This window comes from Eschrichtius robustus, chromosome 3, assembly GCF_028021215.1.
Source record: "Eschrichtius robustus isolate mEscRob2 chromosome 3, mEscRob2.pri, whole genome shotgun sequence".
NCBI lineage: Eukaryota > Metazoa > Chordata > Mammalia > Artiodactyla > Eschrichtiidae > Eschrichtius > Eschrichtius robustus.
This window is the reverse complement of record NC_090826.1, coordinates 18020899-18048523: the sequence shown is the minus strand read 5'-3', so window position 1 is coordinate 18048523 and position 27625 is coordinate 18020899. Positions and strand designations below refer to the sequence as shown.

Below are 27625 nucleotides of genomic sequence, written 5' to 3'. Positions count from 1 at the left end.
CACTAGTGCTGTCCTTCCCCATCCCAATTCAGCTTTACCAGAGGGGGCGGGGCCAGGGCAGAACTGGGAAAAGGGGCGGGACAGGTGGGGCGGTACCCGGAAGAGAGGGGCGCCATGGCTTTGAGGCTGTTAGGGTTGCGGATCATCTTGTCCAGCGTGTTGACGATCTGGCCGAACTTGGGCCGGTGGTTGCGGTCCTTCTGCCAGCAGTCCAGCATGAGCTGGTGCAGCGCGCTTGGGCAGTCCATGGGTGGTGGCAGCCGATAGTCCTGCTCTATGGCATTGATTACCTGGGGACAACACAGGGGCCGGGTGGGGCTGGGTGGGTGAGGTAAGAGCATCTGCCCTCTGGCCTGGCTCGTCTTGCCCCCAGTACATGGCAGGACAGACTTGCTTGGCTGCCATGGCAACTACCTCCACTTCCTGGAGGTAGCCCCAGTATGTGCCTCACCTGGGTTCCCACCATCTGTGGCCTCGGTCTGGCCTGGCAGCTGGGTGTTCTGCTCCCCCCACTCACCCACCCAGCACCCTGAGATACCCTCTGCCTCAGGGTCCACCAGGCTGACCCTCCTGTGGGCAACCCCACCTGGCTCTTCTGTCAGGGAAAGGAGCCCAAACACCTCTCCAAACTCTCCTGACCCCAGGGCCAAATTCATCTTCCCCAGCTTGACTGTAGGTACCTTCTCTTCTCAAGCATTCCCTGTTCTGGCGTTGCTGCAAATCAGAATTCCTCGGATCGACTTTCAAACACCCCATTATTGAACCTCATCGACCTTTCGGATCAACTTTCCTCTCCATGCTCCCCGACACGACCCCTCATCATCCCACTTCTGGGCCTTTGCACAGGCTGTTCTTTCCACTGGAAGCCCTCGCGTCTCCAAGTCCCACTACTGTGTGAGTCCCACCTGTCTGTGAAGACTTCCTGGCTGATCTTGCCCACACTGCCCTTGCTCCAACACCTACAGGGCTGGACACCTGCCTCCTCCACTTTAGTACCTGACCATACATAGCACCTGATAACTACATCTGGTTCCCAGAATAACTGTCTTGTCTCCCATATGGGTGGTAAACACCTGAGGGGCAGATATGGTCTCATTCAGGGTTGGCCACAGGTGACAGCATCCTGAAGATTTGCTGGTTTGTGGATGGGTAGGCCTTTCCTACTCCTGAGCCCCCTGGAGAGTCCAGGGTCCTGTGCAGATGTTTGAATCAACCAACATCGGGCTGGGATCTCAGAGACCTTGCTCCCACCCCCTGAGGGACACGCAAAAGGCCAGAAGTTCTGGATCTTCCCCTCCTGTCTGGCTGGCCAGAGAGGCTCTGCCCACGCCCTTGGAGACTTACGTCCTGGTTGGTCATGTCCCAGTAGGGTCGCTCCCCATAGGACATCACCTCCCACATGACGATACCATAGCTCCAGACGTCACTGGCCGAGGTGAACTTCCGGTACTGGATGGCTTCTGGGGCCGTCCAGCGGATGGGGATCTTCCCACCCTGGGGAACAGAATGAGGAGGGTTAATAGGTGGGAGGCTTACCCTCATGCCCTCTGCTCGCAAAGCTCCCCACCCTGTGCCCTGTGCTGCACAATCACACGAAGTATCTTACTGTTCCCCAGACTCACCTTGCTGCTCTAGACCTCCAGGCATTTGCACATGCCTTTCCCTCTGCATGAAGTGCCTTTTCCCACTCTGCCATCTGGTAACCTCCTTCTCATCCTTGAAGTCCCTCTGCAAATCTTTCCCTAAGTCCCAAAGAGTTGCTCATGCTTCTCAATCCTACAACTGTGTGCCACACCCCTCCATCAGGAGGCACTTCTCAACAGACAGCAGTACTCATATCATTTGCCTACTTACCTGGCTCTATTTGAACCATCTCTGAGCTCTTTGAGGCTAGGGATTGTGTCTTATTCCTTTCTGTTTAAAACTCTTCAACAACCCCAACAGCTTTCGGGAGAGAGTCCTGAGCTTGGGCAGTCAAGAGTCTCCGCGATCTGGCCCTGCCTACTTCTCCAGCATGGGTGCCCACCACTTTCCCCGACAGCCTGTGTTTCAGTCACAGCTCCCCATGAGAATACGGCATCTGACAAACTTTTACTGGCACCTGGCTTTCAGCTCAGCTATCACCACTCCCTCTTGGCGAGCCTTCCTCTGCCTCCCAAGGCTGGTGTCTAACTCACAGCCCCGTCACTCTGTGGTGCTCTGCACTTCTGTGTCCACCAGTCTGTGAGCTCCAAGAGGGCAGAAAACACGGTTTATGTCTCTACGTCTCCAGGGCCCAGCACAGCGCTTGGCATGAGCAAGTGCTGGTGAAAACGTATTGCGGGGAGAGATGGATATCCGTCCTCCTCCCTGGCCCTGTGACTCCACTGTTCCCTGCCTCCATCTTACCAGGGCGCTGGTGTAGGTGGGGTCTGAGGTATCATCCTCCAGAAAGCGTGAGAGCCCAAAGTCAGACACCTTGCAGACCAGGTTGCTGTTGACGAGGATGTTGCGGGCAGCCAGGTCACGGTGGACGTAGTTCATGTCTGCCAGGTACTTCATGCCGGCCGCGATGCCCCGCAGCATGCCCACCAGCTGGATGACTGTGAACTGCCCATCATTTTGCTTCGGGAGAAGTGGAGGAAACACAGAGTAAATGGAAGGGCATGAGTCAGATCTCTGGGGCATTCTCAGAATGGGAAACCAGAGCAGGACCCTGCTGCCCTGGCCTGGGCTCTCGGTGGGAAGGACTCAGATGCTCAGAGACCTCAGAGAGGCCCAGGAGAGGCCAGTTTCAGGGTGGTGGAGAGAACATGGACTCTGGAGCTGGTTTGACTCTGGCTCTGCCCCTTGCTGGCTGTGCAACCTTGGACATGTGACCTAACCTCTCTGAGTCTCAGTTTCGTCATCTGTGTGTTAAATGGGGATAACTAACACCCACCTTCTAGGGCTGTCAAGAGTTCAACAAGAAGGTGCATGGAAGGTGCCTAGCACGTACTAGGTGCTTAATAAATATTTATTAAATAGCATCTAGTCTGATGGCATACTTCTGATTCCTAGTCAGTGCTCTTTGTCTAGCTGGTTGACTGTGATCTCTTGGGGGGCCTAGAAACTTTCCTCTGTTGGCCTTGTGCTCTGAACTCTCTCCCTGTACAGCTTTGGGAAAATCCAAATCTGGTAAAAACTCTGGACTCAGGGTCAAGAAACCTTGTTCCAGTCCTGGCTCTCATCTGGACCCTCTGGGTACACTGGGCAAACTCTACTTCTCTTAGAGCCTCAGTTTTCTCTTGTGCATAATGAGAAGGCTGGCTAAGAGCTTGGAGGGAACAGATTTCAGGTTGTATGCCAACTCTGATCAACTCGCTGTGGTTTCCTGGATTGAGACGGATTCTGAGATTGCTTCTGGGTTTAGTGGGACAGAGTCTGGGATTTATTAGCAATGCCTGGCATGGGTAAAGGAATGGAAAGTGGCAGCAAGCAAGCCATTCTGGACCTAGATCTTTCCAAGACCCTTTCAGGCTCTGACAGTATAAAGCTATGTCTACCACTCCTCTTCCTGCCCCACCACTCTTGGCTTCCCCTACCCGGAGGAAGGAGTCCAGGGAGCCATTCTCCATAAACTCAGTGATGATCATCACAGGTGTGCTCTTGGTGACAACACCCTCCAGGTGGATGACGTTGGGGTGGTCGAACTGGCCCATGATGGAGGCCTCGCTCAGGAAGTCCCGGCGCTGCTTCTCAGTATAGCCCGACTTGAGCGTCTTGATGGCTACAAAGATCTCTCTCTTGCCTGGCAGCTTCAGGTGGCCGCTGCATACCTCACCAAACTCCCCTGGGACAGACACACCAAAAGAGGCAGGATGTCCCTTACCAGGTGGAAGTGCCACCTCCCTGTTCCCTGTAACCTCTGCTCCTGGGACCTGCAGGAGCTTTTCCTCCTCAGTGGTCAGCTCATCCTCCCAGACACAGAGCCCCTTTATAGAATGCAAGGGCCCAGAAGAGTCTCAGCCACCTTTGGGAGTAAGAGGAAACATTTCGTGGCCATCCTGTGGTATTTGGCTGGGTGTGGGGTGAGGATGTAGGGGAACCTGGGGAGATGGAGCGAGGGACCTGGGATGAATGGTGGGAAGGACAAAGCACTAGACTAAGTCCAGAGACCTGGGTTCCAGACTTAGCTCAATCTCTGATGTGATGTGCAAGTTCCTTTCCAGTCCTGTGGCTCAGTTTCCTCATCTGGTGATGAAGTAGTTTTACTGGGTGAACTTTGAGGGCCCTTCCACCTTGGGTATTCTGAGCCTTCAGGCCTTGGAGGGTCCTCTGAGGCTCCTGCCCCACATCCTGCCCTCTATCCCAGGAGTACACACCGGGGTGGTCCCCTGACCCGTGGCTGAGGCCATGGTACCTGAGAGGGTACCAGTCACCTACCTGCTCCGATCACCTGCTCAATTTTGACACAGGAGATGTCAATTTCCTTGGCAAACTCCCGCACTGCCTCATTGGGGTCCTCGTAGGTGAAAGGGTCGATGTAGATCTTCATGCCTGGGGTCACTGGGACAGAAGACCAGGCTCAGTCATGTGCGCAGACACAAGACGTGGACAGATAGAAAAGTGAGAGCCAGTCCCTCCGTGGAGGGAAGTACACTCCCATGTGGCCCCTGTATGAATGGGGCAAGCCCCTGCATTTCACTTGACCTCTCTGGGTCTCAGTGAGCAGATGGGCACTGAGCTGAGTAGAAGGGTGAGGGGAACAGAGAGGTCAGCAGGGATAGCAAATAGGTTCTAGTTTTTGTTCCAACTCTAATTGATTAATAATGGCTTCCTGGAGCAGCTAAAAGACTGTCAAGATTGATTAACAATGTCTGTTATGAGTGTGGGCATGAAAGGATAGATAGGCTTATCACTCTTGTGATAGACTATCAGGGGGTGCAAAGTAAAGGAAGAGGAAGTCAAGAAGGAAGAGAGAGAATTGGAACAAAAATATAGAAAGAGCAGGCAACAGACCATGTTCTTGGGCTTCTGCTAAGGAGATCTCCCTGCCTTTCAAGCCCTAATTCAAGCCTCCTCTCCCCTCAGGAGACTTCCTGGCTGCCTTAGCCCTCCCAGGCACTGGAAGGGCTGCCTCGCAAGGGTCTGAGTACCCATGGCTCCTGGGCCTACCTCCCGGGTCCCCCCACTAGCCAAGTCTTAAACCTTTCTGAATCTCAAATTCGCTGGTGATCAGTGTGAGGCAGGACGTGGGGCATATGAAGTTGATTCCTGATCTGATGTGGATTTTTACTTTTTGATGCAGAAGGGAAGACTGTAACTTGGATGTTAAAGACCCAATTCTGACCCCAGCACTGAGTCAGCAAAATGCTTTGAAGGAGGGGAAAGATGATCTAGCCCTCATTCCCCCTCCCAGATAACTAGTCTTCCACTTCCCAGACCATCTGGCCCTCACCCAGCCTGGGCCTCCCTCTGGCTCCCCAGCTCCCTGCCCACATTCTCCCACGGCTTCAGGAGCTGTGACTTTGGAGGCAGCAGCTCTAGGAGTTGGGAGCTGAAGTCCCTGGGCCGTAGCAAGGCTTGGCTGGTTGGTGAGTGAGGCCACAGCCCTGCTCGGTTGCGTGATCTTGGACATGTTAGTTGACCACTCTCAGCCTCTAATTCAGACATTCCAGTAATCTAAGAGCTGGAACCTCTCACACAGGGGTTGGCAAAATGGCCCACTGCCCATTTTGTAATAAAGTATCATAAATAAAGTTTTATTGGAACACGGCCACACACATTCCTTTGCCTGTGGCTGCTTTCACGCTACAGTGGCTGAGTTGAGCAGTTACAACAGAGACCATAAGGCCTGCAGAGCCTAAAATATTTACTGTCTGACCCTTTACAGAAAAGCTTGCCAACCGCTGCTCTAACACATTATTCTTATTTTGGATTATTTGTGTGGGTGTCTGTCTAGCCCTTTAGGTCAGGGTTTTCTTAATTTGGGTCTGTGAACGACTTGGCAGTCCCAGGATGGGTTTGGTGGGGCTGCTGAAATGGAATGCATTTATTATTATTGTCTCTTTGAATTAGAAAAGTAATTTATGCTCCTTATAAACAGTTTAAAATTTATGTAAATATATATTGTTGAAAGTAAAAGTTCTCCAAAAATCTATCCCTGAGTATAGATTTTTTTTCTGGATTTTTCTATCTTATAATTTTATATACACACATATGCATATTTGTGTTTCTCCGGCCATAGGATCCAAAACTTTTAGCAGACTCAGAGAAGTCTGAGACCCCAAAGAAGTTAAGAACCACCATCTTAGACTGTGGGAGCCTGGGAAGAGGGGGATGGGTGCATGTTTTTTTCTCATTCCTTTCTCCCTGGCATACTGCATAACACTCTGCACATAACAGACACTCAGTGTCAGACGACAGAATCCAGATGATAGAGATTGAAGAAGAATACCAGCTTACACTTTCTGGGCCCTTTGTCTGTGCCCGACACTGTGTCAGGCTCTTTATATGCATAATCTCATCTCCTCCACCCATCAACTCTTGGAGGAAGGGATCATTATTCTCATTTCACATGTGAGAAAACTGCAGCTCAGAGAGGCCAAGTAATCTGCCCAAGGCCACACAGCTAGCAAATGGCACAGCCAGAATTTGAACCCAGGTCTGTCAGAATTGAGCTGAGGGCCAGGGCTCTTAATCACCATGCTCACTGCCTCGAGGAAATCCACCCAGATCTGGTCCATGCGTCCTCCTCCTGGAGTACTCAGCTGTGACTCCTTCCCCAAGTCAGCCCTCCTCAGCGAGGGTGCATTAGCTCCCTGGAGATGCTCTCTTTTTTGCCGAGACTCAGTGTCTGGCCTGTGGTTCTTGGCGACTGACTTTCAGTCTCCCTCCCAATAGAACTGGGGGAAGCCCTTCCTGCCAGGCCAGCTGGGGAGGGAGGACAGGAATGGGTCAGCTCAGGGACCTAAGGAGAAACACGGCAGGAGCTCAAAGCCTAGTTGGGCGCTGCCAACCAATCAGATGCCGTCCCAAGCCTTGGTCAGGAGTGCTAGTCAGGAGGGCTCTCTATCCCTCACAGGACAGAGGTGCATGCCTTCACCTGTCATTCCAAGTGCTCCGTGAGGGGCTCCACTTACAGCTCCCTTGTTCCTCTGTATGCCAGCACAAGGAATTATTTACCCAGAGGTCCCAGACACACCTCATAAATGCTTGCCTCCGTGCTTTTGTTCATGTGGTTCTCTCCACCTGGAACATACTTTTCCTCCTTTGTGTCCAGATCAAATGCCACCTCCCTTGTGAAGTCTGCCTGGATCCCTCCAGTGGAGACCAGTGCCTTCCCCTCAGGCTCCTGCTGCCCTGTCTCCAAACCCACTCCCACGGATGTCTGTATGGCTTTTCTACCTTGTCTCAGGGCTCCCAGATTCACAGGCCCACAGCCTCCTGCCACCCCTTTCTGGAACACTCTCCTGCCTGTGAGGGCTTGCTTTACCCTCTCTCCCCCAGGGGGACAGAAGCCATGTCTATCTCGTTCTTGCTAAATCCCAGGGCCTGGCACATAGAGGGTGCTCAATAAATGCTTGCTTGGGGCTTCCCTGGTGGCGCAGTGGTTGAGAATCTGCCTGCCAATGCAGGGGACACGGGTTCGAGCCCTGGTCTGGGAAGATCCCACATGCCGCGGAGCGACTAGGCCCGTGAGCCACAATTGCTGAGACTGCGCGTCTGGAGCCTGTGCTCCGCAACAAGAGAGGCCGTGACAGTGAGAGGCCCGTGCACCGCGATGAAGAGTGGCCCCCACTTGCCGCAACTAAAGAAAGCCCTCACACAGAAACGAAGACCCAACACAGCCATAAATAAATAAGTAAATAAAATTTAAAGTTGAATATGTGTATATGCTCTGCTTAAAAAAAAAAAAAAGTACATGAATTTAAAAATAAATAAATAAATAAATAAATGCTTACTAGAAGAATAACAGCATTACTCATTGACGTGCCCTGGTTTTCTCTCTCCACCTGTTTGGGGTCATGAATGCCTGATGAAAGCTATGAATCCGCTTGTCGGCAACGTATTCACGTGTATGTGCACATGCCCATAGTCAGCATATAATTTTGGAATGTTCACAGGCCCTGGAAGCTCTAGGAGTCTGTGAACCCCAAGTTGTGAGCTCTTGCTCTAGAATGTTTTCTCTGGAGTATATGTGAAGGTGGTATAAAGTAGGTGCTTAATAAACACTTCTGATTGTATGGCTCTGAGCACAGCCATCCCTGCTTTGGTGACCCTTTGGTTTCGCCTCACCGTTAATAACACTACTGTCTCACAGTTTAGCATGGATTTACCACATACAAGACCCTTTTCTAGGTACTTTATAGGCATCGACCCAATTAATCCTCCCTAACAATCTTCCCAGGTAAATAGTATTATTAAGCTGAGCTCTACGAAACTGTCAATATTTGACTGCTTCTGACCTACAGAAATGGCAATTTCATTTGGTCCAACATAATATTATCCCCCCCATTTTTGATGAAGAAACTGTGGTATAAGAAAGGTTAAATGACCTGTCCAAGGGGACATGGACACAGCTAATAAATGACAGAAGTGTTGTTTGAATCCAGGCTGTAAAATCTACACTTACAACTGCCAGGCTACCAGTTTATTCTGGGTGCTTCCCCAGCCTGTGTCTTGGGATAGAATGTGAGCTCTTTGTGGCCAGGCCTGGCTCCCGGGAGGGGCATTTGCTGAACTGAAGTTGGATGAGGACCCCTGCAGGCAAGAGTCTTCAGAAAATATTGGACTCCTGGATGATTTATGACTGTCAGGGTCACCAACTGCCATCCTGAACCCACATGGGAAATTCAGGATGAGGGAAGGAGGATCCAGGCATCCAGAGACCTGGATTTGAATTCTGGATCTGCCAGTAATAATGGTCACAAATAAGCTGCTTTATGGGTTTGAATTCAAGATCAACCACTGTATTGATCTGGCTGTGTGACCTTGGGCAAGTTACTTAACCTCTCTGTGCCTCACTTCTTTCATCTACAAAATGGAGACAATAAATAAACAAATCCCCTACCTTGTAAGGGGGTTGCAAAGATTAAATGAGAATCTTTTTAAAGGGCTTTGTACAGTATTTGGCAAATAGAAAGCACTGAATAATTGTTAACTGTTATCATGAAGAGTTGGCTATTGTTAAATATTATTACAAAGCACTTTAATATCCATTAAATCCTTTAATCCTCATAACTCTGTGAAAGTATCATTCCTACTGCTTCCCATATAAAGATGCCAAGGCTCAGAGAGGTTTGGTGGCTTCCCCAAGGTCACCTAGCTGGCCAGTAGCAGAGTATGGCTGAGAAACCCAGGTGAGTCCCTCTGGCTCCACATCCAGGCACCATAGACCTCGGTACTCATTCAGCACCTGCTGAACGATGGAAAACATGAGCCCGTGAGGGTGACTTCGAGCCATCACACACATACCCGGGCCTCAGCTTCCTCCTCTGTCCCAGCCACAGAGGGTTGCTGGTGGATATGCGATCACAGGGCTGGCAGTGCTTTGAGAAAAAAAAACAAAAAACAAAATCCTGCTCAGATGCAGGGCGTAGGAGCTTGAGCTTGAGAATGTGTTGATCTGTGAACAACACGTTCTATTCTGGGGTCTATTTTGAAAACAAATCCCTGCTGTCACCTGTTTCCTTGTTACTGACTCACCCTCTAAATAGTGATGCTCCCAAATGGTTCCAGGTGACGGAGCGTGTGAGCCTGTCTTATTCTAGCTCAGAAGGGTGTAGGTAGCACAGCATGGCTAAGTGTGTGTGCTCTGGAGCCAGACACTCTGGGTTTGTACCCTAGTTTTTGCCTTGCACAGCTGTGGGACCTCTCTGTGTACTGGTTTCCTCATACTCAAAGTGGGAAATTGTCAGGATTAAATGAATAAACACACGTTAAGCATTAAAAGAGTTCTTGGCACACAGAACACAATATGTTTAAGCTACATCTACGATCATGATTTTATTACTTGGGGAATAGGATGGGGTGATGGAATTTATGACTTTCATTTTTCACATACAGGTGGATTTTTATTTCTGTGTAGTTAAATTTGTCCACCTTTGTCTTGTGGTCCTTCCATTGCTTTTGTGCTTAGAAGGTGCTCTTCCATCCGCATATCAGTTAAATAGTTACCTAAATTGTCTTCTGGAAATTTTAATGGTTTAATTATTTTTACATTTATGTCTAAAATGATTTTTAAGCCCAGGAACTTTTACTTCAAGTTAAGTCTTACCCAGAGGCTTAATATCTAGAACTCCTTGGCTTTGCTCTTTCTTGCATACCCTGTATCCAATCCTGCAGCAAATCTGGTGGCTCTAATTTCAAAGTGTGTCAGAATCCAACCCCTTCTCGCCACCTCCCCCGTTGCCACCCTGGTCCAGCCACCATCATATCTTCCCTGGATCATCCCAGCAGCCGCCTCACGGTCCCTGTTCTGCCCTTGCCTGGCACAGCCCAGCCCCTTCAGTCCATTCTCCACATGGCAGCCAGAGAAGTCCTGTGAAAACTGTAACTCAGAGCACATCAGTCTTTTGCTCAGACCCTTCCAGAGGCGTCTCATTTCACTCAGAATAAAAACCAAGGCCCTGCAGTGGTTGATAAGAATCTGTATGTCATGGCCCCTCATACCTCCTGCTCCTGCCCCCTCACCCTGCTCCAGTCACACTAGCTTCCTGGCTGTTTCTGAACCTGCCAGACATGTTCCAGCCTCAGGGCCTTCGCACTGGCTATTCCCTCTGCCTGGGATGCTCTTTCCTCAGGTTTTACACAGTTCGTTCCCCCAGCTCCTCTGCACCTTTGTTCAGAGGAAGCCCTCTCGCTGAGGCCCACCCCTTCTCCCCTATTTAAAAATGAAGCGCTGACCCCTGCAGCTCCCAATCACCCTGTTCTACTTTGCTTTTTTTCCCATGGCACTTTTCATCTTCTGATATACCATACGCTTTACTCATTTATTGCACGTGTTTTAAAAAATTCCCTGTCCCTCCCACTAGGGTATAAGTTCCACCAGGGCAGGGATATTTGGTTTGTTTACTTGTGTGTCCCCAGCACCTAGAGCAGGGCCTGACATACATAATGGGCCACAACAAATATGTGACAAATGAAGTGATGTGCTGATGACCGCCCCCCCTTACTTGGTGGCCAACTGAGGAGCCCTGCGGTACCCCACTGAGCTCAGTTTGAGAACCTATCAATATATGGGGCCCATTTGGAATTCCTGTTTGCTGAGTGAGCCGAAGTGAGGACCCACATGTCCCCTCCCCGCACAGGTTGTTGGTTCTGCCAGGGTCAGACGGAGAGGAATCTCTGCTCTGCTCTTCTCTCTGATCGGCTCCCCAGGAGGGGCATCTGCTCTGGGAGTGTGTGGCTCATGTGCCCCCAGACCTGGCTTAAGGTGGGGTGGGACAGCGCAGGAAATGGAGGCACAGGGTTGGGGAAGGGGCAGCCGAGGAGGCACTGAGGAGGCACAGCAGGGGCCCTCCTGCCTCCCTTCTCTCCCCTCCCAGGCCAGAGCCTGGGCTCCTCACCATCTCACTCAACTCCTGTATTTATTCTGCAAGTCTGTATCCAGTGCCTGCTGTGTGCAGGGCCGCCAGCTGGCGCTGGGGAAGCAGTGCTGAGTGTCAGACAATTTCAGGTCCCCACGTGCCCACAGCGTAATGGTGGGGAGAAAGGAAGCGGCCATCACCACGCAGCCAGGTAGGGGGGCGCGGTGTAAGCACAGACGAGGGCCCTAAATCCAGGGTGGGGTCAGGGAAGGCTTCTCAGAGGGGTCCGTATATGATGAGGCCTGAGGGAGAGGGAGGGACCCAGGTAAAGAGAGGGGAGGGTGCTTCAGGCAGAGGGAGTGGCAGGTGCACGTTCTGGGAACCGCTGGGCATCGGTCTGACCGCAGCAAGGGTGGAGGCAGTGAAAGAAGGCTGGACAGGTTGCTGGGCACTGACAGTGAGGACCCGGGGTGCTGGCCCCGCTGGGGTATACATACTGTGGCCACTGGTGTAGTGCTGCAGCTTGTCCGTGTACTCCGAGTCAGCACGCTCAAACCCCCGTCTTCTGGAACAAGAGCAAAGGGCTGGAGCCACCTGGAGGCGCCCGGGGGAGCTGGGAGCCACAGTAGGTGATAGGGAGAGGGTGGGCAGGCCCTTGAAACCACCCCCTTGCCAGAGGACGCCCTGCTGGCCCCTTGCCGAGCAGCCTCACTCCCCACTGGTCCCACTCAGCTCTTGCCACCTCTCCCACTTCAAGTCCAGGCTCACGATTTCCCCTGTCCCTTCTCCAGCTGAGCCCCTTTCAAAGAGCAAAGTCATCTCTGGCCATGGCCCCTGGCCCCAGAAACTCAGGGGCTTCTGTCCATCTGACCTTATGACCTAGTCTGTTCTTAAGTGGGGAGCTCTAAGGAAGAAAGGAGAGTCTTTGCATTAAGCCCAGCAGAAGTCCAGGAACCGGTCCCATCGCCTGCCTTTGCCTATGCTGTGCCAGCCACTTGGGATGCCCTTTCCTGCACCTCTTCCTGTCTATGTCCTCTCCCCTTCCTTCCAGCCACCTCAGCCAGGGGGGCTTACCCGAGTTCCTCAGCCTGCTTATGGCCCTATTCATGAAGGGGCCTCTACTAGAGCAGAAAGTAGGGTGATTGGTACTCCCTCTCCACCATCCCTGGCTCCCGGCATCCTGCAGTCTTTCCCACCCACTGTTCTGAGACGTCCCTTCATGCTGAAGTATTAGTGTCTCAGTGTGCCACCTCCTCGAATAGTGGACTTGTCCAGGGCAATGCCTGACTCAAAGGGATGGACTGCCAACGGTGGCCATTGAGGCAGTGGGAGGCCACTTGTGGGTCTCCAGGCCAAGCGAGCCCCTCCTGCCCCCTCTGTTCACAGACACTGTTCAGGAATGGCAGAATGGGCGGACAGCCCTCTTGGACAGCCAGGCCTGGACCAGGCCGGGGGACACCACCCACCTGTTACACACGATGGCGATGACAACCACAGCAATGAGGAAGACCAGGCCAGCTGCCGAGGAGCCGATGATGAGTGGCAGCTTCTCCTGGATGCTTGTCTGGTACTCGGCTGGGGAGAAAGCACAGCGCAGTGTTCTCAGCCTGGCTCTGGGGGTCATAAGCCCCCGCATCCCCACCACACGGGTCTCCTTGGATCCCAGGTCTGTTCCGCTCCTGGCAGAGCATCTGTCATGCTCGGGTGGAGAACTGGCTGTCACTCCCTCACAAGTAACCTTGGACAAGTCCGTGAACTGCTCCAACTCTCAATTTCTCGTCTATAAAATGGGCATAATAATGCCTGCATCTCAATTTGATATGAAAATCAATAATAATAATTATCTGACACATATACAGAGGCAGTTAAAAGCACAGACTCTGAAGCCGAACTCCTTGGGTTTGAGTCCCAATGGTGCCACTTACTATCTGTGTGATCTCTGGTAAAGTGACTTACCTCTCTGTGGCTCAGTTTCCTCATACGTAAAGTGGGAAGAATAATAATTCCCATTTCATGGGATTTTTGTGTAAAGGACTTAGCATAACTTGTAGCACATAGTGAGCACTCAGTAAATATTAACTATTATTGTTTTTAAGTGTTTTAAGTGCCTGTCACGGTTAAGTATGCCATGCATCTTGTGTGATTCTCAGAATAGTCCTATGACGTACTGACTATAATTATCCCATTTAACAGATCAGGAAACTAAGGCTTAGCAAAATTGTGATTTGCTTAAGGTCACACAGTTAGGAAGTGGCCAGTGCCAGCATTTGAACCCAGGTCAGTTTGATCCAAGGCCATGGGCTTAAGTGAGATAATGTGTAAAATGTGCTCAGCATTGGCCCTGGCTCTTGGAAACCATTCAGTGCATTCTCAATGTCATCAACATCTTCACTGTTTAAAATTTTATTATTACTACTTCTCATTGCCTCCATGACCAGACAGGAGCTTATTGAAGTCAGGGACTAGGTCATTTGTGGGTCCTTAGAACCAACACATATTTGTTGAATTAATAAAGAAAGATCTTGAGACAGTTCCCCAATCCCCAGGTCAGTGACCCTCATCCATCACGCAAGAGGACCTAGAGAGGTGAAAAACGCTGGCCATGAGGAAGGGGAATTTTCCAGAGGAGCTGAGTACTAGGAGAGATGGTGGAGCTATAAGGGAGGATTTTTGTGGTAAGACAAGAATTCAGGGGTCCAGGAGCCTCTGAAATGTTCAACCAGGCAAAGGCTGAGGCCCATGCCCAGTGGTTGAAGCAGATGCTAAGAAGGGATACTGAAGTCTGGTCGTAAGTATTCTGCTCTGGAGTTTGGCTGGTTGGGGAAAGGGCCCCCAGACTCACAGCAATGACAACTATGACCTTAACTACTATTTGGTGAGCACTAAGGACGTGAGACCTAGTGCCAACCCTGTGCTGGGCCTGTACCTTTATCCCCCATCCTGACCCTAGTTTGATGATGATGATGATAATGAGTTAGTTGTTGTCATCCCCATTTATAGATCAGAAAATTGAGGCTCCGAGTGGTAAGGTGAGTTACTCAGGACCACGCAGCTAGAGCTGAATCAGCACTGTAATTTCCATCTGTCAGGCATTAGAGTCTGCATTCTTTAACTGTGCTGCTTCTCAAAGATTATTAGAGCAGGAAGGGTGCTTAGAGACCATGTGGTCCCAAACTTGGAGACACAAAGCACATGGGCTACAACCTTCCATTCTCTTGCCCAGGGAAGACATTACTAATCCATCCCTGCACTTCTCCCTGCTGAGCTCAGACGTGGCTTCAGAATTCTTCTCAAAGCAACTGCAAGTCACTGGAGTAATGTATGGATAAAATGATTGCTCTCTCAGATGGAATATGATACTTTCATTTTATAGATGAGAAGAAACTGGGCCAGGGAAGGGAATTGGCTTGCTCAGAGTGGCTTTGCAAGTTGGGGCTGAGCCCCCAATGGTCCTGGGAAAGGACATGATGGTAACGGAGGAGTCCATATCCTTTCCGGGCCACAGAAAACAGTCCTCTATAATATGGCTGTGCAGTTTGTACAGTGCACAAAGGTTCTCACCCAGGAGGGAGGGAGAATTGACATCTAGAAGAGGGGGTGCCTTTTCTAATTTGCACAAAGGCACTTTATAGGAGGTGGTCCTTGCTCTGTTTGTAGAGTCAACACCTTCCTCCTGCCCTCTGGACCCTGCTTACCTTCTGTCATGGTCTGGAAGTACATCTTGCCACTGTAGCGCCCATAGCCCGCCACGGTGCGTGCCCGCACCTGGAAGACATAGATGGCGCCGGCTTTGAGGCCCTGCACAGTGACCGTGTTCGTGGGGCTTTTTATGGCTGTGGCGTTGTACTCACTCAGCTCCTGCCGAGGAACAGAGAAACCAGTTAGTGAGGTTGTAGCCCAGAGTCCACCATCCACTCCTGCCACTTGGGGCAGGTCTGGCTACTGGACAAACATCTGTGGTTCCAAATTCTTCACTCCTTTCCTGTAACAGAATCACATACCCAAACTTTTTGCATATGATTTGCAACACTTCCCACAAAAGAAGGCAGAGCATATTTCTTTACCTCACAGATGGTGAATTTGTTCATGTGACTTGGTTTGGCTGTTGGAATATTCTAAAGGATGTAATGCAAGTAGAGGCTTTACATGTGCTTGTTGATTTGACCTGGTCTCTTATGCTTCTGCCATCTACCATGGTGAGGCTTAACCTGCGTAACAGCTGGTTCCAGAAGGAGAAACTTGTGAAGAAGACCTTGACCTAACTCCTAGACTGAAACAGCACCACCTCAGTTGACCCACAGACAAAAACCTATGAGCAAGAAAAATAGCCACTTGTTGTAAGCCACTGGATTGTTGGAATTGTTTGTTCTGCAGCATCATCTCAATAACAGCTGACTAATACACATATACTGAGTGGCCACTGTATGCAGACCCTGAAGACTAGACTGTGAGTTCTTAGAGACAGCAGGGAGAGGGCCCAACTTATTCACTTCTGCATCCCTCTTCCTGCCCCATGCCTCTACGGATTAAGTGGACGGACCCCCCTTCAGCCTCAGCACATTTGAGTGAGGCAGGAATTAAGGCCCAGAAAGGGAAAATGATGTTCAAGGTCACATGCATCAGTTGGTGGCTGTTTTGGGACTCAAACTAAGTCTCCTGCATGGAGCCGCCTCTAATACCTATGCCTTTGGATACCCAGGACCTGATGGTCCCTCCTTTGAGAGAGGAGAATGCCAATTCTGACCTGATCACTGCCCAGGGTGACCCGAGGAGTCTGGGACAGGACAAAGATCCAGCTGTTGCAGTGGGAGTGGAAAAGTGCTTGAGTTGATGCAGATGTTTACCAGCCTACATGATGCTTGTTCAGGTGTCTGTCAGCTACCCAGCAAACCCTCCCCAAATACTCTCTTTGCACTAGGCCCTGGGTTGGGCACTAGGGACCCACAGGAGGTAAAGCAGAGGCCCTGGCCTCCTTGGAGAGCTCAGTTCAGTAAAGCAAATGGTGGGGAGATCTTAACCCTTTGAGGATCATGAACCCCTTTGAGAAACCGATGAAAAGCTATGAACCCTTATGTAGAAAAATGCACACCTGATTGTACATGTTAATCATGTACATGTCCGGGGACCCAGAGCCCTTGAAAACTCTCATGAAACAATTAAATTCAGTGTGAGCAATGTTATTACAGATAATAATTGTAACTACAATCCTATTATGTAATTACACAACTACATTGTAATAATGTAATTACAATGTTATTATAGTGTATAGGTTAAAGGGAACTGGAGCCAGACTTTCTGGGTTCAAATCCTGACTCTATTATTTACTACCTTTGTGACCTTGGGCAAGTTCCTTAACTTCTCTCTGCCTCCTTCTCTTCACCTGTAAAATAGGGATAATAATAATAATAGCTACCTCAAAGGGTTTAGAGAATGAAATGAATTAATACGTATGAAATGCTTACACGGGTAGGGTAAGCGCAGTGAGCCCAGGGGCATGTGATCTGGCCTGGGTGGGGGATATCAGATGACGTCAAGGAAATCTCCCTGGAGACTGGGGGCAACTGGAATGGAACCTTAAAGAACAGATAGAAGTCACCCAGGCAAAGAAGCAGGAGGGCGTTCCTGGGAAGGAGCAGCAGGTGCAAAGGCAAGGAGGTGAGAAAGAGCTTGGGATGTGGGGGCAGCAGCGGATAGGCAGTCTCTTCTCCTGAGCCAGATCCCCTGCCTACTCCTCCAGGAAGCCTCCTTGACTTCCTCGCCAGATGTGTCTCCCCTCCTCTGAGCCCTGGAGCACTTGCTGTCTGGTTTCGGCTATGTCCCGTCACCCTAGGCCCATGCTCATCTCACTCCCTTGATTGTAAACTCTGGAGGGAAGGGGCTGTGTTTTGTTCCCCTGTACCAAGCATAGGGGCCTGCATGCAAAGTCCTTTGCCAACGGCCACAGGGTGAAGGCTGTACTCCTTAGCCTGGCATTCCAGACCCTCCATGACTTGGCTTTTGCCAGTCTCTCCTGCCACATCCCCAGGGTCCTCCAGGCTCCAGCTATATGCAACTGCTTCCCCTTTCCCTAGTAGGGCTGCCAGATTTAGAAAAAACAAAACAAAACAGAATGCTCAGCTAAATCTGAATTTCCGCTCAACAATGAATAATTTTTTAGTATAAGTATGTCCCGTGCATTCTTTGAGACATACTTATACTAAAAATATATTTTAAAAAATTCAAATATAACCTGGTGTCCTGTATTTTATTTGGCAATCTGACCTTACCTGGACACTCTGAGCCTTTGCAAGTGCTGTTGCCCCTGTCTGAAATACTCTTTACTCATTTGCCTGGCAGCTCCCTACTTATCATTCAAGACTCAGCACAAGTATCGCCTAGGGTGGGGAGACTTCCCAGATGTCCCAGCCAGAGACTGCAGCCCCATTGACTCCTCTCCCACTCACTGTTCTGATATAAATGTGTCTTCTCTAAGCCTGTGGGTTCCCTGGGGCAGGGACCTTGTCTGGTTCATCTCTGGGACCCCCAGGCTGGGCACATAGTATGTGCTCACTAACTACTGAGATAATGAATGAATGAATGAAAGTTAAACTATTCATTCTATGAACCTGGGATGCAGTACCACAGTTGGCCACTAGGTGCCGCTGTCCAGCATGGGATGGGCTCAGGCTTGAAAAGGGGGATTGGATTCTGCAGACTGGGTGGCTGCCCGCTTAGAGGCTGGAAGTTTTAAGCTTCTGATTGTATGAGGAGATGGGAGGAACCTGTTGGTGGCATAGGTGCCTCGGGAAATTTAGGCACTAACCTGAGTGGATCCCTTCTCTAAAGCTAGGCACAGGACTGGGCAGGGGATTGAAAGTCATTTCAAATGCCAGTTCTTCCACTTCTTTGCACTGTGACCTTGGGAAAGACCCTTCACTTCCCTGAGCCCGTTTTCTATTCCGGAAAATGGAGCAATAAATGCCAACTTTTCAGGGTTGTTGTGAAGATAAAATTTGATCAGGTAGTGCGTGGCACATTGGAGATGCTCGAGAGCCATCAATTCCCTTCCCTCTCCCCTCTCTTTGAAGTTCCATTATCTGCATAAAGATTAAGCACCAACAGATTATGGGAAGAAATTTAGTATGAAATCCACTAGTGCTTAGTTTAGGTCCTTACCCAGTGGACCAATGAGGCACTGGTTGCATTTCTTAAGCCCTCTCAGCCTCGGTGTTCTCATTGCTAAAGTGGGATAACACCACTATGTACCATACAGGGTGATTGTGGAGATTTAATGGGAAAAAAAGGGGAAAGCTTTTACCATAGTCTCTAGGACACCTAAAGACTTAGTAAATGTACGCTACCACCATCACTGTTATCATCAACACGTGACAGAGTAGGCCTTCACCAATGGTCATTAAATGAATGAGTGACTGCAAAAGTGAATGAATGAGTGACAAACCTCTCCATGTAGATACAACTCCATGTACACTGGGCAACAACCTGAATGCAGCCTGGACTTTCACAGTTCACTCCCTCCTCCCCCAACCATTGCTCCCTCTGTCTGGAATATCCTTTCCCTACATTTCTGCCAAGTAGAAGTTTCTGTTGAATAAACACATAAATCGATGTGGCCTACGAGGGCCCATCCGCCTCACAAATGACTCTTCTTGAGCTCTTGGAGAGCCAAAGGGAGCGTGAACCTGTGTGCTTCAGGGCAGCTGCCAAAGGGGGCCACCTCCCCTGGGATGCCAGAACCAATGGAAACGGCCAACCATGGTCTGGCTAACACCATTCGTCAGCGGCATCCAGAAGCCTTCCAGCAAAGTGGTTGTCAGCTCCGGGCTCCGGGCAGGCTGGGAAATCCCAGTGGAGCTGGGGAAAGGCCAAACGGACAGCCTGCTCCAAAAGAGCCCTTTCTAAAGAAGGAAAGGAGGAGTGGGAAGGATGATGGGGGTGGGGCCCACAGGGGACTGCAGGGCTCAGTTCCTAATTTCCCTACCTGGGAGGATCTGGAGCATTCATTAAAGAAATCAATTGCAGGCACCAGGAGGATGCTGGAGTGTTGGTTAAGAGCCGGCTGTGGACTTATCAGAAATAAATCTCACCACTAGCAGCCCGGCTCTCCCTCCCCAAGGGCGGGGCTGACTCAGGAAAGTAGAGGTGGTGGCTGGCATGTCACAGCCCAGGGATAGAAGCCACGTCTGGTTCTCCTCCTCACCCTCTGCTGGTGTCTTCTCCGACACTTTCATCAACAACTTTTTCTTTCTCTCCTTAATCCTGCCTTTCTCCTGGATCCTATCCTTCCACTTCTGTGTTTCCTCTGCACCCTCTCCTGTCTGTTCTTGGCTACATCTCCCTACCCCTGGCAAGCACTGCACCTACATCTGCAAATCACAAACCCACATGTGCCCCCAGGAAAAGGCACCACCATCCACTGGGAGTCATCTTTCACATCTCCCTGGTCCCCTGAGTTCCAAAATATTGCCTGATTTTTTCAGCTTCTCACCATCTCTGCTGCCAGCCCTCCAACTCCACGCCACCATCATTTCTCTCTTGGCATCCCATAAGAGCCCGGCGCTGGGTCTACCGTGTCCCTGGGACCCCCCTTGCAGTCTATTCTCCACATGGCAAGTTGTAGGAATCTTTAAAGTAACAGGAGTCAGATCACATCCTTCCAGAATCTCCTGATGGCTTCCTATCATACTCTATTAAATTGAATCCAGACTCTAACGGCCTGGAAGTCCCACCACAACCCCACCCCGCCTCCCTCCCCAAACTCCTCCCCTACCAATCCCTCCCTTGTTCTGGTCACTCCTGCCACTCTCGCCTTCTTTGTTCCCTGAATGCAGCGAGCACACTCCTGCCCCCAGGGCCTTTGCACATGCTGTTCTTGCCATCTGGAATGACCCTGCTCTCATCACTTGTCTGTCTGGTTAACTCCTAGCATCTTTCAAGGCTCTGCTCAAATGTAACCTAAATGAAGATTTCCTCTCATCCATGCCAGGATTATGATGCCCCCATGAAACCTTTGCTGGCCCTTTTGTGGCCTGTAGCACATCCTGTCTAATGGCTATTTGTGTCTGAACCTGTCTTTTCCCTTGGACTGTGAAATGCCTGAGGCCTTCAGGCATGTGTGGTTACTCTGAGTATTCCTGGCATCCAGCAGCCCAGCCCAAAGCTGGTGACAGTGAATGTTGAACGAACCAGAGTCCATCTCCCCACTGGCAGAGCCAAGCTGTCTCTTTCTGCACCCAGGCCCTGGGAGGAGGGGTTGACAGAAGTAAGGCCACGTCTCATCACAGCTGTCCCTCAGGTCTGCCCCTCTCTTGCCATTTGTGCCTAAAATTCTCCATCAGGGCCTGATCCTGTCCACCTCTTAACGTCATCCCAGAATATCCCTGGGAGAAAACTGGGAGGCAGGAGGGCCAGGTGAAGTCTTCCACTTAGCAGCTGGGTGCTCTTGGACAAGTTACACAACTTCCCTGTGCCTCAGTTTCCCCTCCTGTCCAGTGAGACGAATAGCACTGCTGCGAGGATGAATGAGGTGACAGAGGTGATGTGCTCAGCCCGTAGTGGGCACTCAGGAAATGTGAGCAGGTGGTAACTCTGGCTGCTGCAGGGCCTGCTGGTCCTGCCACCCCTGGCAGGGGCCTGGGGATGCCCGGGTAGCGGCAGAAAGTAGGACAGAGCTGCCTCCTGGTTCACACCTCCATCAGCCTCCCCAGCCCCTCCCTTCTCGGTAGGAAATGGGTCGTAGGCAGGACCCGCGCCGGGATTTCTCATTTCCGTTCCAATCTTTGGGGACAAATGCTTTCAGTTTCATTTAATCATAAAGCTTCTTAATTAGTTTTTTTTTTTTTTTTTTTTTTTAATTCTGAGCTGCTAAGCTGTCCCTGCCAGAGGGGGTGGAAGTGCTGGCTTCTGCAAAGCCTGGGGCTTCCTGGGCCTGGCAGCAGCTGGTCCAGCTACCCTGGGTGCCCAGCTACTTTAAGGCTCTCCAGGGCCCAGCAAGGGTGGAGTTGCTTCCCTCACCTCATCCCAGCTCAGGCCGTCCAACAACACCTCAAGCACCTACTGTGTGCCAGGCGAGGGACACAGCGGAGATAAGGCAAGGTCTCCACTCTCTACCAAGGCCACGGGAAGGGATTCACTCACTTATTTATTCAGCCAATGTTTATCAAGTGTCTCCTTGGTGCCAGGCCCAGGGCGCTGGGAACAGGTGGTGTACCGGACAGATGTGGTCCCTGGTCTCTCGGAGTGCACTGCTTAGACGAGGGGATGAGCGAGGAAGCAATCACAAAGCAGCTGGGTGAGGCTGGATGGGTGTTTGCCAAACCTCTGAGACTCACCAAAGTTTGGCCGATCCAGGGGTTAATAGAGTGGGAGGGCTAGGCTGGGGCTCGGAATGCGGGCCCCAGCAGGGCTGGCTGGAACTGCCTCCCCCTCTCTTCCTCTCAGTCGTTAGGGAGAGCTTTTCCATCCTTTTCTGTTTCCCAGTGGGCTTACCCTCAACTAATGTACTTCCTGTAGTCATTTACAACCTAGTCTGAATGGGAGTCCAGTGACCCCTTTCCCAGGGACAGTCTCTGTGGCTATTTGGTGCCTCAGGGAGCAGTTAAAAATGTCATTATCCAAAAGAGAGAGCTTCCTGAGCCTCTGATGTCCAGCTGCTCTGTCCCCTGCTGTCTCTGTACTGTGCAGGCCCCACATTCAGATGTGTTGAGCTCACCTGGCCTTACATCATGTAGCTCTTGCCCACCGAGAAGCAGGCAGGGCAGAAGAGGGAGGAAGGGAAAGCACACTTGTCTCTGCTGAGGGCCAGGCAATGCTGGGCACTACACCTGCCTTTTCTCCTTAACCTTCACAGCCGCCATGCGAGAGAGGTGGTCTCATTTGTATTTGACACAGGGGGAAACTGAGGCTTAGAGAGAGAAAGATGCCTGCCCAAGGTCACACAGCTGGTTATGGACGGAGCTGGGATTTGAACCTACAGCTTCTCATTCCTCGTCCAATGCTCCTTCTTCTACACCAGTGGCTTCCAACCCTGGGTCCCTGAAGGGAGCAATAAAGGTCTGATTTAAAAGCTCAAAGAGAAATCACTCTCTCCCCATACATACCAAGGGCACTCAGGCAAACAAAAACAAGTGTTTTAGCTGGAATCAGAGCAACATGGGGAGGAAGCTCCACCCTCTCACCCTGTACAGAAGCTCTCTTGAGCACTTTCAAATCTCTGCTTCAGAATGGGTAAATGACTAATTATTACTTAAGAAATGCAGCTTTTGGGAAAACCAGTTTTTTCAGAACATCAGGCCCATCAAAATCAAGATGAAAGGGGTCTTGGTGGGGAAAGGGCTGTGACCATTGCATTTTACTGAGACTGTGGCCTGATCCCCTAGACCAGAAAAGCAAGACTCAGAGAGGTCAAGGCAACTGCCTGAGGTCTCACAGCTGGGGAGGAGTGGAGCTGAGGCCAGGGCTCTTTCTGCTTCACCAGACTGCCTAGTCTTGTGGGATGGCAGAACCCCAGAACCCAGCCTGGAATGGGGCCCTGCGGGAGGGGGGAGTGGGGAGAGCGCCCAGGAGCACACGTACCTTCTCATAGTACTGCAGCTCGTAATCCAGGATGACGCCATTGGGCTGGTCGGGCTGGGACCACGACAGGGTAATACTGTCCACGGTGCGGCTCACCTGGTGCATGATGGACACGGCCGATGGAGCTGGAAGAGAGGTCAGAGGTCAGGGGTCAGGGGTGGGCATGAGAGGGTGCAGCTTCTGGCCCAGCCTCAAAGGTGCCCAGACAGAGACCTATGGGACCACAGAGGGGAAGACATCTGGCTTAGGCCACACAGCCAGCCTGGGGAGCCGACAGGGTGCAGGGCCGCAGGTGCTGCTCCCATGGGGCACCTTCAGATTACAGACACCGACAACTCCAGCCATCCCTGGGGAAGCTCAGCCACATCAAGTCAAGACAGATGCATTGGGCCCCTTCTCTGGTCTGGCCCCAAGTGGGTTGGATGAAATGTTAATTCGTTCTCTCTTGGAGCTTACAGTCTACTGAACCAGGGGACATACAGACCCTAGACATGGTGACGGGGCTCTGGGACAGGGAAGCAGAGACGGTGGGAGATTCATTCACTCCTTCAACAAATGTGCATTGAGTGCCTCCTATGTGCAGGGATACTGCAGTGAATAAAAATGACTGCGAAAAATAAATATATAAAAATAAATCCATAGCTACTATGGAAGACAGTTTGGTGGTTCCTTAAAAAGTTAAACATAGAATTACCATATGATCCAGCCATTCCACTCCTAATCATATACCCCAAAGAACTGAAAACAGGTACTCAAGCAAACATTTGTATATGAATATTTATAGCAGTACTATTCACAACAGCTAAAAGGTGGGAACAACCCAACTGTCTATCAACAGATGAATGGATAAACAAATTGTGGTATACACATATAACAGAATATTATTTAGGCATAAAAAAGAATGAAGTACTAATGAAGTACACTACAATGAGGATAAAGCTCAAATACATGCTAAGTGAAAGGCAGATGCAAACTGTATGGTCACATATTGTATGGTCCCATTTATATGAAATACTCAGAATAGGTAAGGTGATAGAGACAGTAAGCAGATTAGTGGTTGCCAGGGGCTGGAGGAGGGAGCATGGGGAATGCTGGGTACGGGGTTTTCCTTGGGGTGATGAAAATGATTTGGCACTGGATAGAGGTGGTAATTGCCCAACCCTGTGAATGTACAAAATGCCACGGAACTGTACACATTAAAATGGTTAATTGCACGTTACGGAATTTCACCCATCCCTCCCAGCAGCGTTGCTAGTGCCCTCATGGAGGGTTGTTAGATGTAGGAGACAAGATGTCAGAGGAGGGACTTCCCTGGTGGCGCAGTGGTTAAGAATCCACCTGCCAATGTAGGGGACACAGGTTCGAGCCCTGGTCCGGGAAGATCCCACGTGCGGAGCAACTAAGCCCATGTGCCACAACTACCAAGCCTGCGCTCTAGAGCCTGTGAGCCACAGCTACTGAGTCCACATGCCACAACTACTGAAGCCCGCACGCCACAACTACTGAAGCCCCTGTGCCTAGAGCTCGTGCTGTGCGACAAGAGAAGCCACCGCAATGAGAAGCCCGCACACTGTGTCGAAGAGTAGCACCCGCTCGCCGCAACTAGAGAAAGCCCGCGTGCAGCAACGAAGACCCAACACAGCCAAAAATTAAAAAAAAAAAAAAAGATGTCAGGGGAAGCTGTGTTTAGTGCTAGAAGGACCCTCAGAAATAATTTAGTCCCATCCCCTCATTTTACAGGTGTGGAAACTGAGGTCCAGAGAGGGTTGTGAGCTGCCCAAAGTCACAGTGAGTTCAAGCTTGCTGCCCCTTCCTTGATTCCTTCTTTCACAGAGCACCCATGCCTGTGCTTTTTGCCTTCTTCTCAAATGAAACAAACCTGCACAAAGCACCTACAACATGTTGGCCATGGCCCTGGGCCCTTCACACGTGTGTGTCCTGAGCTGACTGTCAGTGAGGGGGCAGTATTAGCCCCACCGACAGGTGCAGACCACAAAGCTCAGAGCAGCACAGGGCTTCCTGAGATGACACAGCCCGTCCGTGGGGGAGCCAGCATTTGAACCCAGGTCTGCCACTCTCCAGAGAAGCGTTTGTCCATGAGTCCTGACCCGGTCCTTCCCTATGGTGTGACTGGAGCAGAGCCCCCTTGCCTCTCTGGGCCTGAGGTTTTCATGGTCCCAGGAGGGACTGAGGACTCACCAGGGTGAGAGGAGCACCTCCTGCAGTCTCTCCTGGCTCCTGGGCAGGTCTGTGACAAGCGGATGCCCTGTCTTGACCATCACGGTGATTCCTGAAGGAGGCTGAGGCTGACCCTTCTCCTCCCACCCAAATCCTGCTTTCCAGGGCCTCTGACCACACTGACATGAGCGTGGATCAGGGACCGGTAGGGGCTCCTGGAGGATTAGTGCTTGGAGATCCTCGCCTGTTTCCTGCTCTGTCTCTGTCCCTTTGTCCCCAGCGTGGAGGGAGCTGTCTATTGGTCAGAAGACCCAGGCCCTGCTCTCTGGCCTGCTACTAACTGACCGGGCAACCTTGGGCAAGTGACCCCCCTCTCTGGACCTGGTTCCTCCTCTGCACCATGGGCACAGCTGGAAGATCCCTGTGATCTTGCAGCTCACATGTTCCCTGCCTGTCCTTCCTGGTTAGCCCTTGTCCTGGAGTTGGATCAGCCCAGGGGCCAGCGTGGGCCGAAAAGGTCTCGGCTTCCCTCCAGCACCCCAAGGAACTGTGGAAAATTGGCCCAAGACACCCCAGATGGGGTGGCACCACCCAGAAGAAGGACTTGGACCCTGGCCTAGGTGTCCCTGAAGAGCCTCTGTTCTTTCTGCCACCCCTCCCCCACTGCCCCCCCCAAAGGGAGGGCTGCCTGTCCCTCAGCTTGGCTCCTTGCCCTGCCAGGGGCAGTGGGCCTTCTGGGGAGATCAGGGACCCGGCTCCCAGCAGTTTCCTCCTTAGTCAAACAAGGAGACTCTGTCTTCCTTGTTCCCTGCCAGGGTATCAAGAAGACCCAATCCAGGGCTTCCCTGGTGGCGCAGTGGTTGAGAATCTGCCTGCCAATGCAGGGGACAGGGGTTCGAGCCCTGGTCTGGGAAGATCCCACATGCCGCGGAGCCACTAGGCCCGTGAGCCACAATTACTGAGCCTGCGCGTCTGGAGCTTGTGCTCCGCAACAAGAGAGGCCGCGATAGTGAGAGGCCCGTGCACCGTGATGAAGAGTGGCCCCCACTGGCCGCAGCTAGAGAAAGCCCTCGCACAGAAACGAAGACCCAACACAGCCATAAAATAAAATAAAATAAAAAATAAAAAGAAGACCCAGTCCAAAGGAGGGGCCCCACCAACCACTGCTTATTGACATCTACTAATGCTGGGCTATGTCCTCAGTACACATGCACCCATTTAATCCTCACAACAACCTGTGAAGCAGACCTCCTTCAGCCCATTTTGCAGATGGGGAAACTGAGAATCACAGTAAAGGGACTTGCCTGAAGCTACATAGATAGTAAGTGGCTGGACAGAGCAACATATTCTCATGCTTCATGAAGTCACTTGAAGGGCTTTCAGGGCTGTGTGTATGTGTATAATAATAACAAGGAAAAAGCCACTAACCTAACACTTACTGAGCTCTTATTCTGTGCCAAGCCCTGTTCCACGTACTCAACACCTATTAACACAGGTGTAACACAGAATTCTCACAACTGCCCTATGAGCTGAGGGCTATTAACATCCCCAGTTTATAGATGGAGACACTGAGGCTTGGAGCTGTTCAGTGACCTGCTCAAGGCTCATGCGGCAAGGCAGTGGAGGGCTAGCCCTTGAACCTGGTGGTTCAGGCTCTTTACCAGCGCAGCCCTGGTTACCATGCGGTCAGCCCAGTTCCAAGTAAATGCTCACCGGAAATTAATGAGGAAATTGCTAGATCCCTGTGGAGGAGTGGTCAGAGCTCTCGGTGTCTTGGTTTCCTCATCTGTAAAGTGAGCCTAATGGTAACGTGCCTTGGGGGCTGTTGTGAGGACAGATGAATGAAAGCATTTCAGGTGCTCAGTGTGGTGCCTGGCACGTGGTCAGCTCTGTGAGTGTTCACGGGTATCACTAGGCACTGGCCACTGTGCACTGAGCAGCTGACCAGCGTCATTCTGTTTGATCCTCTCAACAACAGTGTGGGATGGGGGTTAATAGCTGCAATTTGCAGAAGAGGAAACTGAGGCTCAGAGAGGTGTGGTGACTTCCCCAAGGTCACATAGCTAGTGAGGAGCTGAGCTATGCCTGAAGCTGAGCTATCCTGCCCCAGCTCTTTTCCCTGCTGTCCCTCAGAGCTGGTCCTACTCTCTGTCCCCTCCCTCCTTGACCCTGTCTCCAGTCCCAGCCCCACTCCTCCCTCTGGAGCCACCATTGTGTAGAGCTTGTTCTCCTGGACTTCTGGCGGCCCTGGCTCCTCTGTGAGGCCCGAGCTGTCTGTCCCTCTCTCCAGCCTGTCGTAGTCAGCTCCCCATTGAAAACAACAAAATTAGTCCCTTTTGGAGTTTCCCAGATCTGGGCTAATCTGGGGGATCCTGGCTGGGGGC

The 27625-nt window shown here is 51.1% G+C and overlaps 1 protein-coding gene across 3 annotated transcripts in view; it reads right to left on the bottom strand.

Annotated features, from left to right (window-relative positions):
* EPHB2 (EPH receptor B2) overlaps positions 1-27625 on the bottom strand; it is a 119084-nt gene that overhangs the window by 2452 nt on the left and 89007 nt on the right. For 2 of the 3 annotated variants that reach the window (XM_068537775.1, XM_068537776.1), the window contains exons 5-13: positions 23064-23188; positions 15188-15350; positions 12959-13067; positions 11990-12054; positions 4405-4527; positions 3564-3811; positions 2389-2604; positions 1345-1494; positions 97-290 (exon numbers count right to left, since the gene is read on the bottom strand). In XM_068537775.1, coding sequence (XP_068393876.1) covers positions 97-290; positions 1345-1494; positions 2389-2604; positions 3564-3811; positions 4405-4527; positions 11990-12054; positions 12959-13067; positions 15188-15350; positions 23064-23188 — 1393 coding nt within the window. Of the gene's footprint in view, positions 1-96; positions 291-1344; positions 1495-2388; positions 2605-3563; positions 3812-4404; positions 4528-11989; positions 12058-12958; positions 13068-15187; positions 15351-23063; positions 23189-27625 lie in introns of all 3 variants that reach the window. The other variant, XM_068537777.1, reaches the window with a different exon arrangement.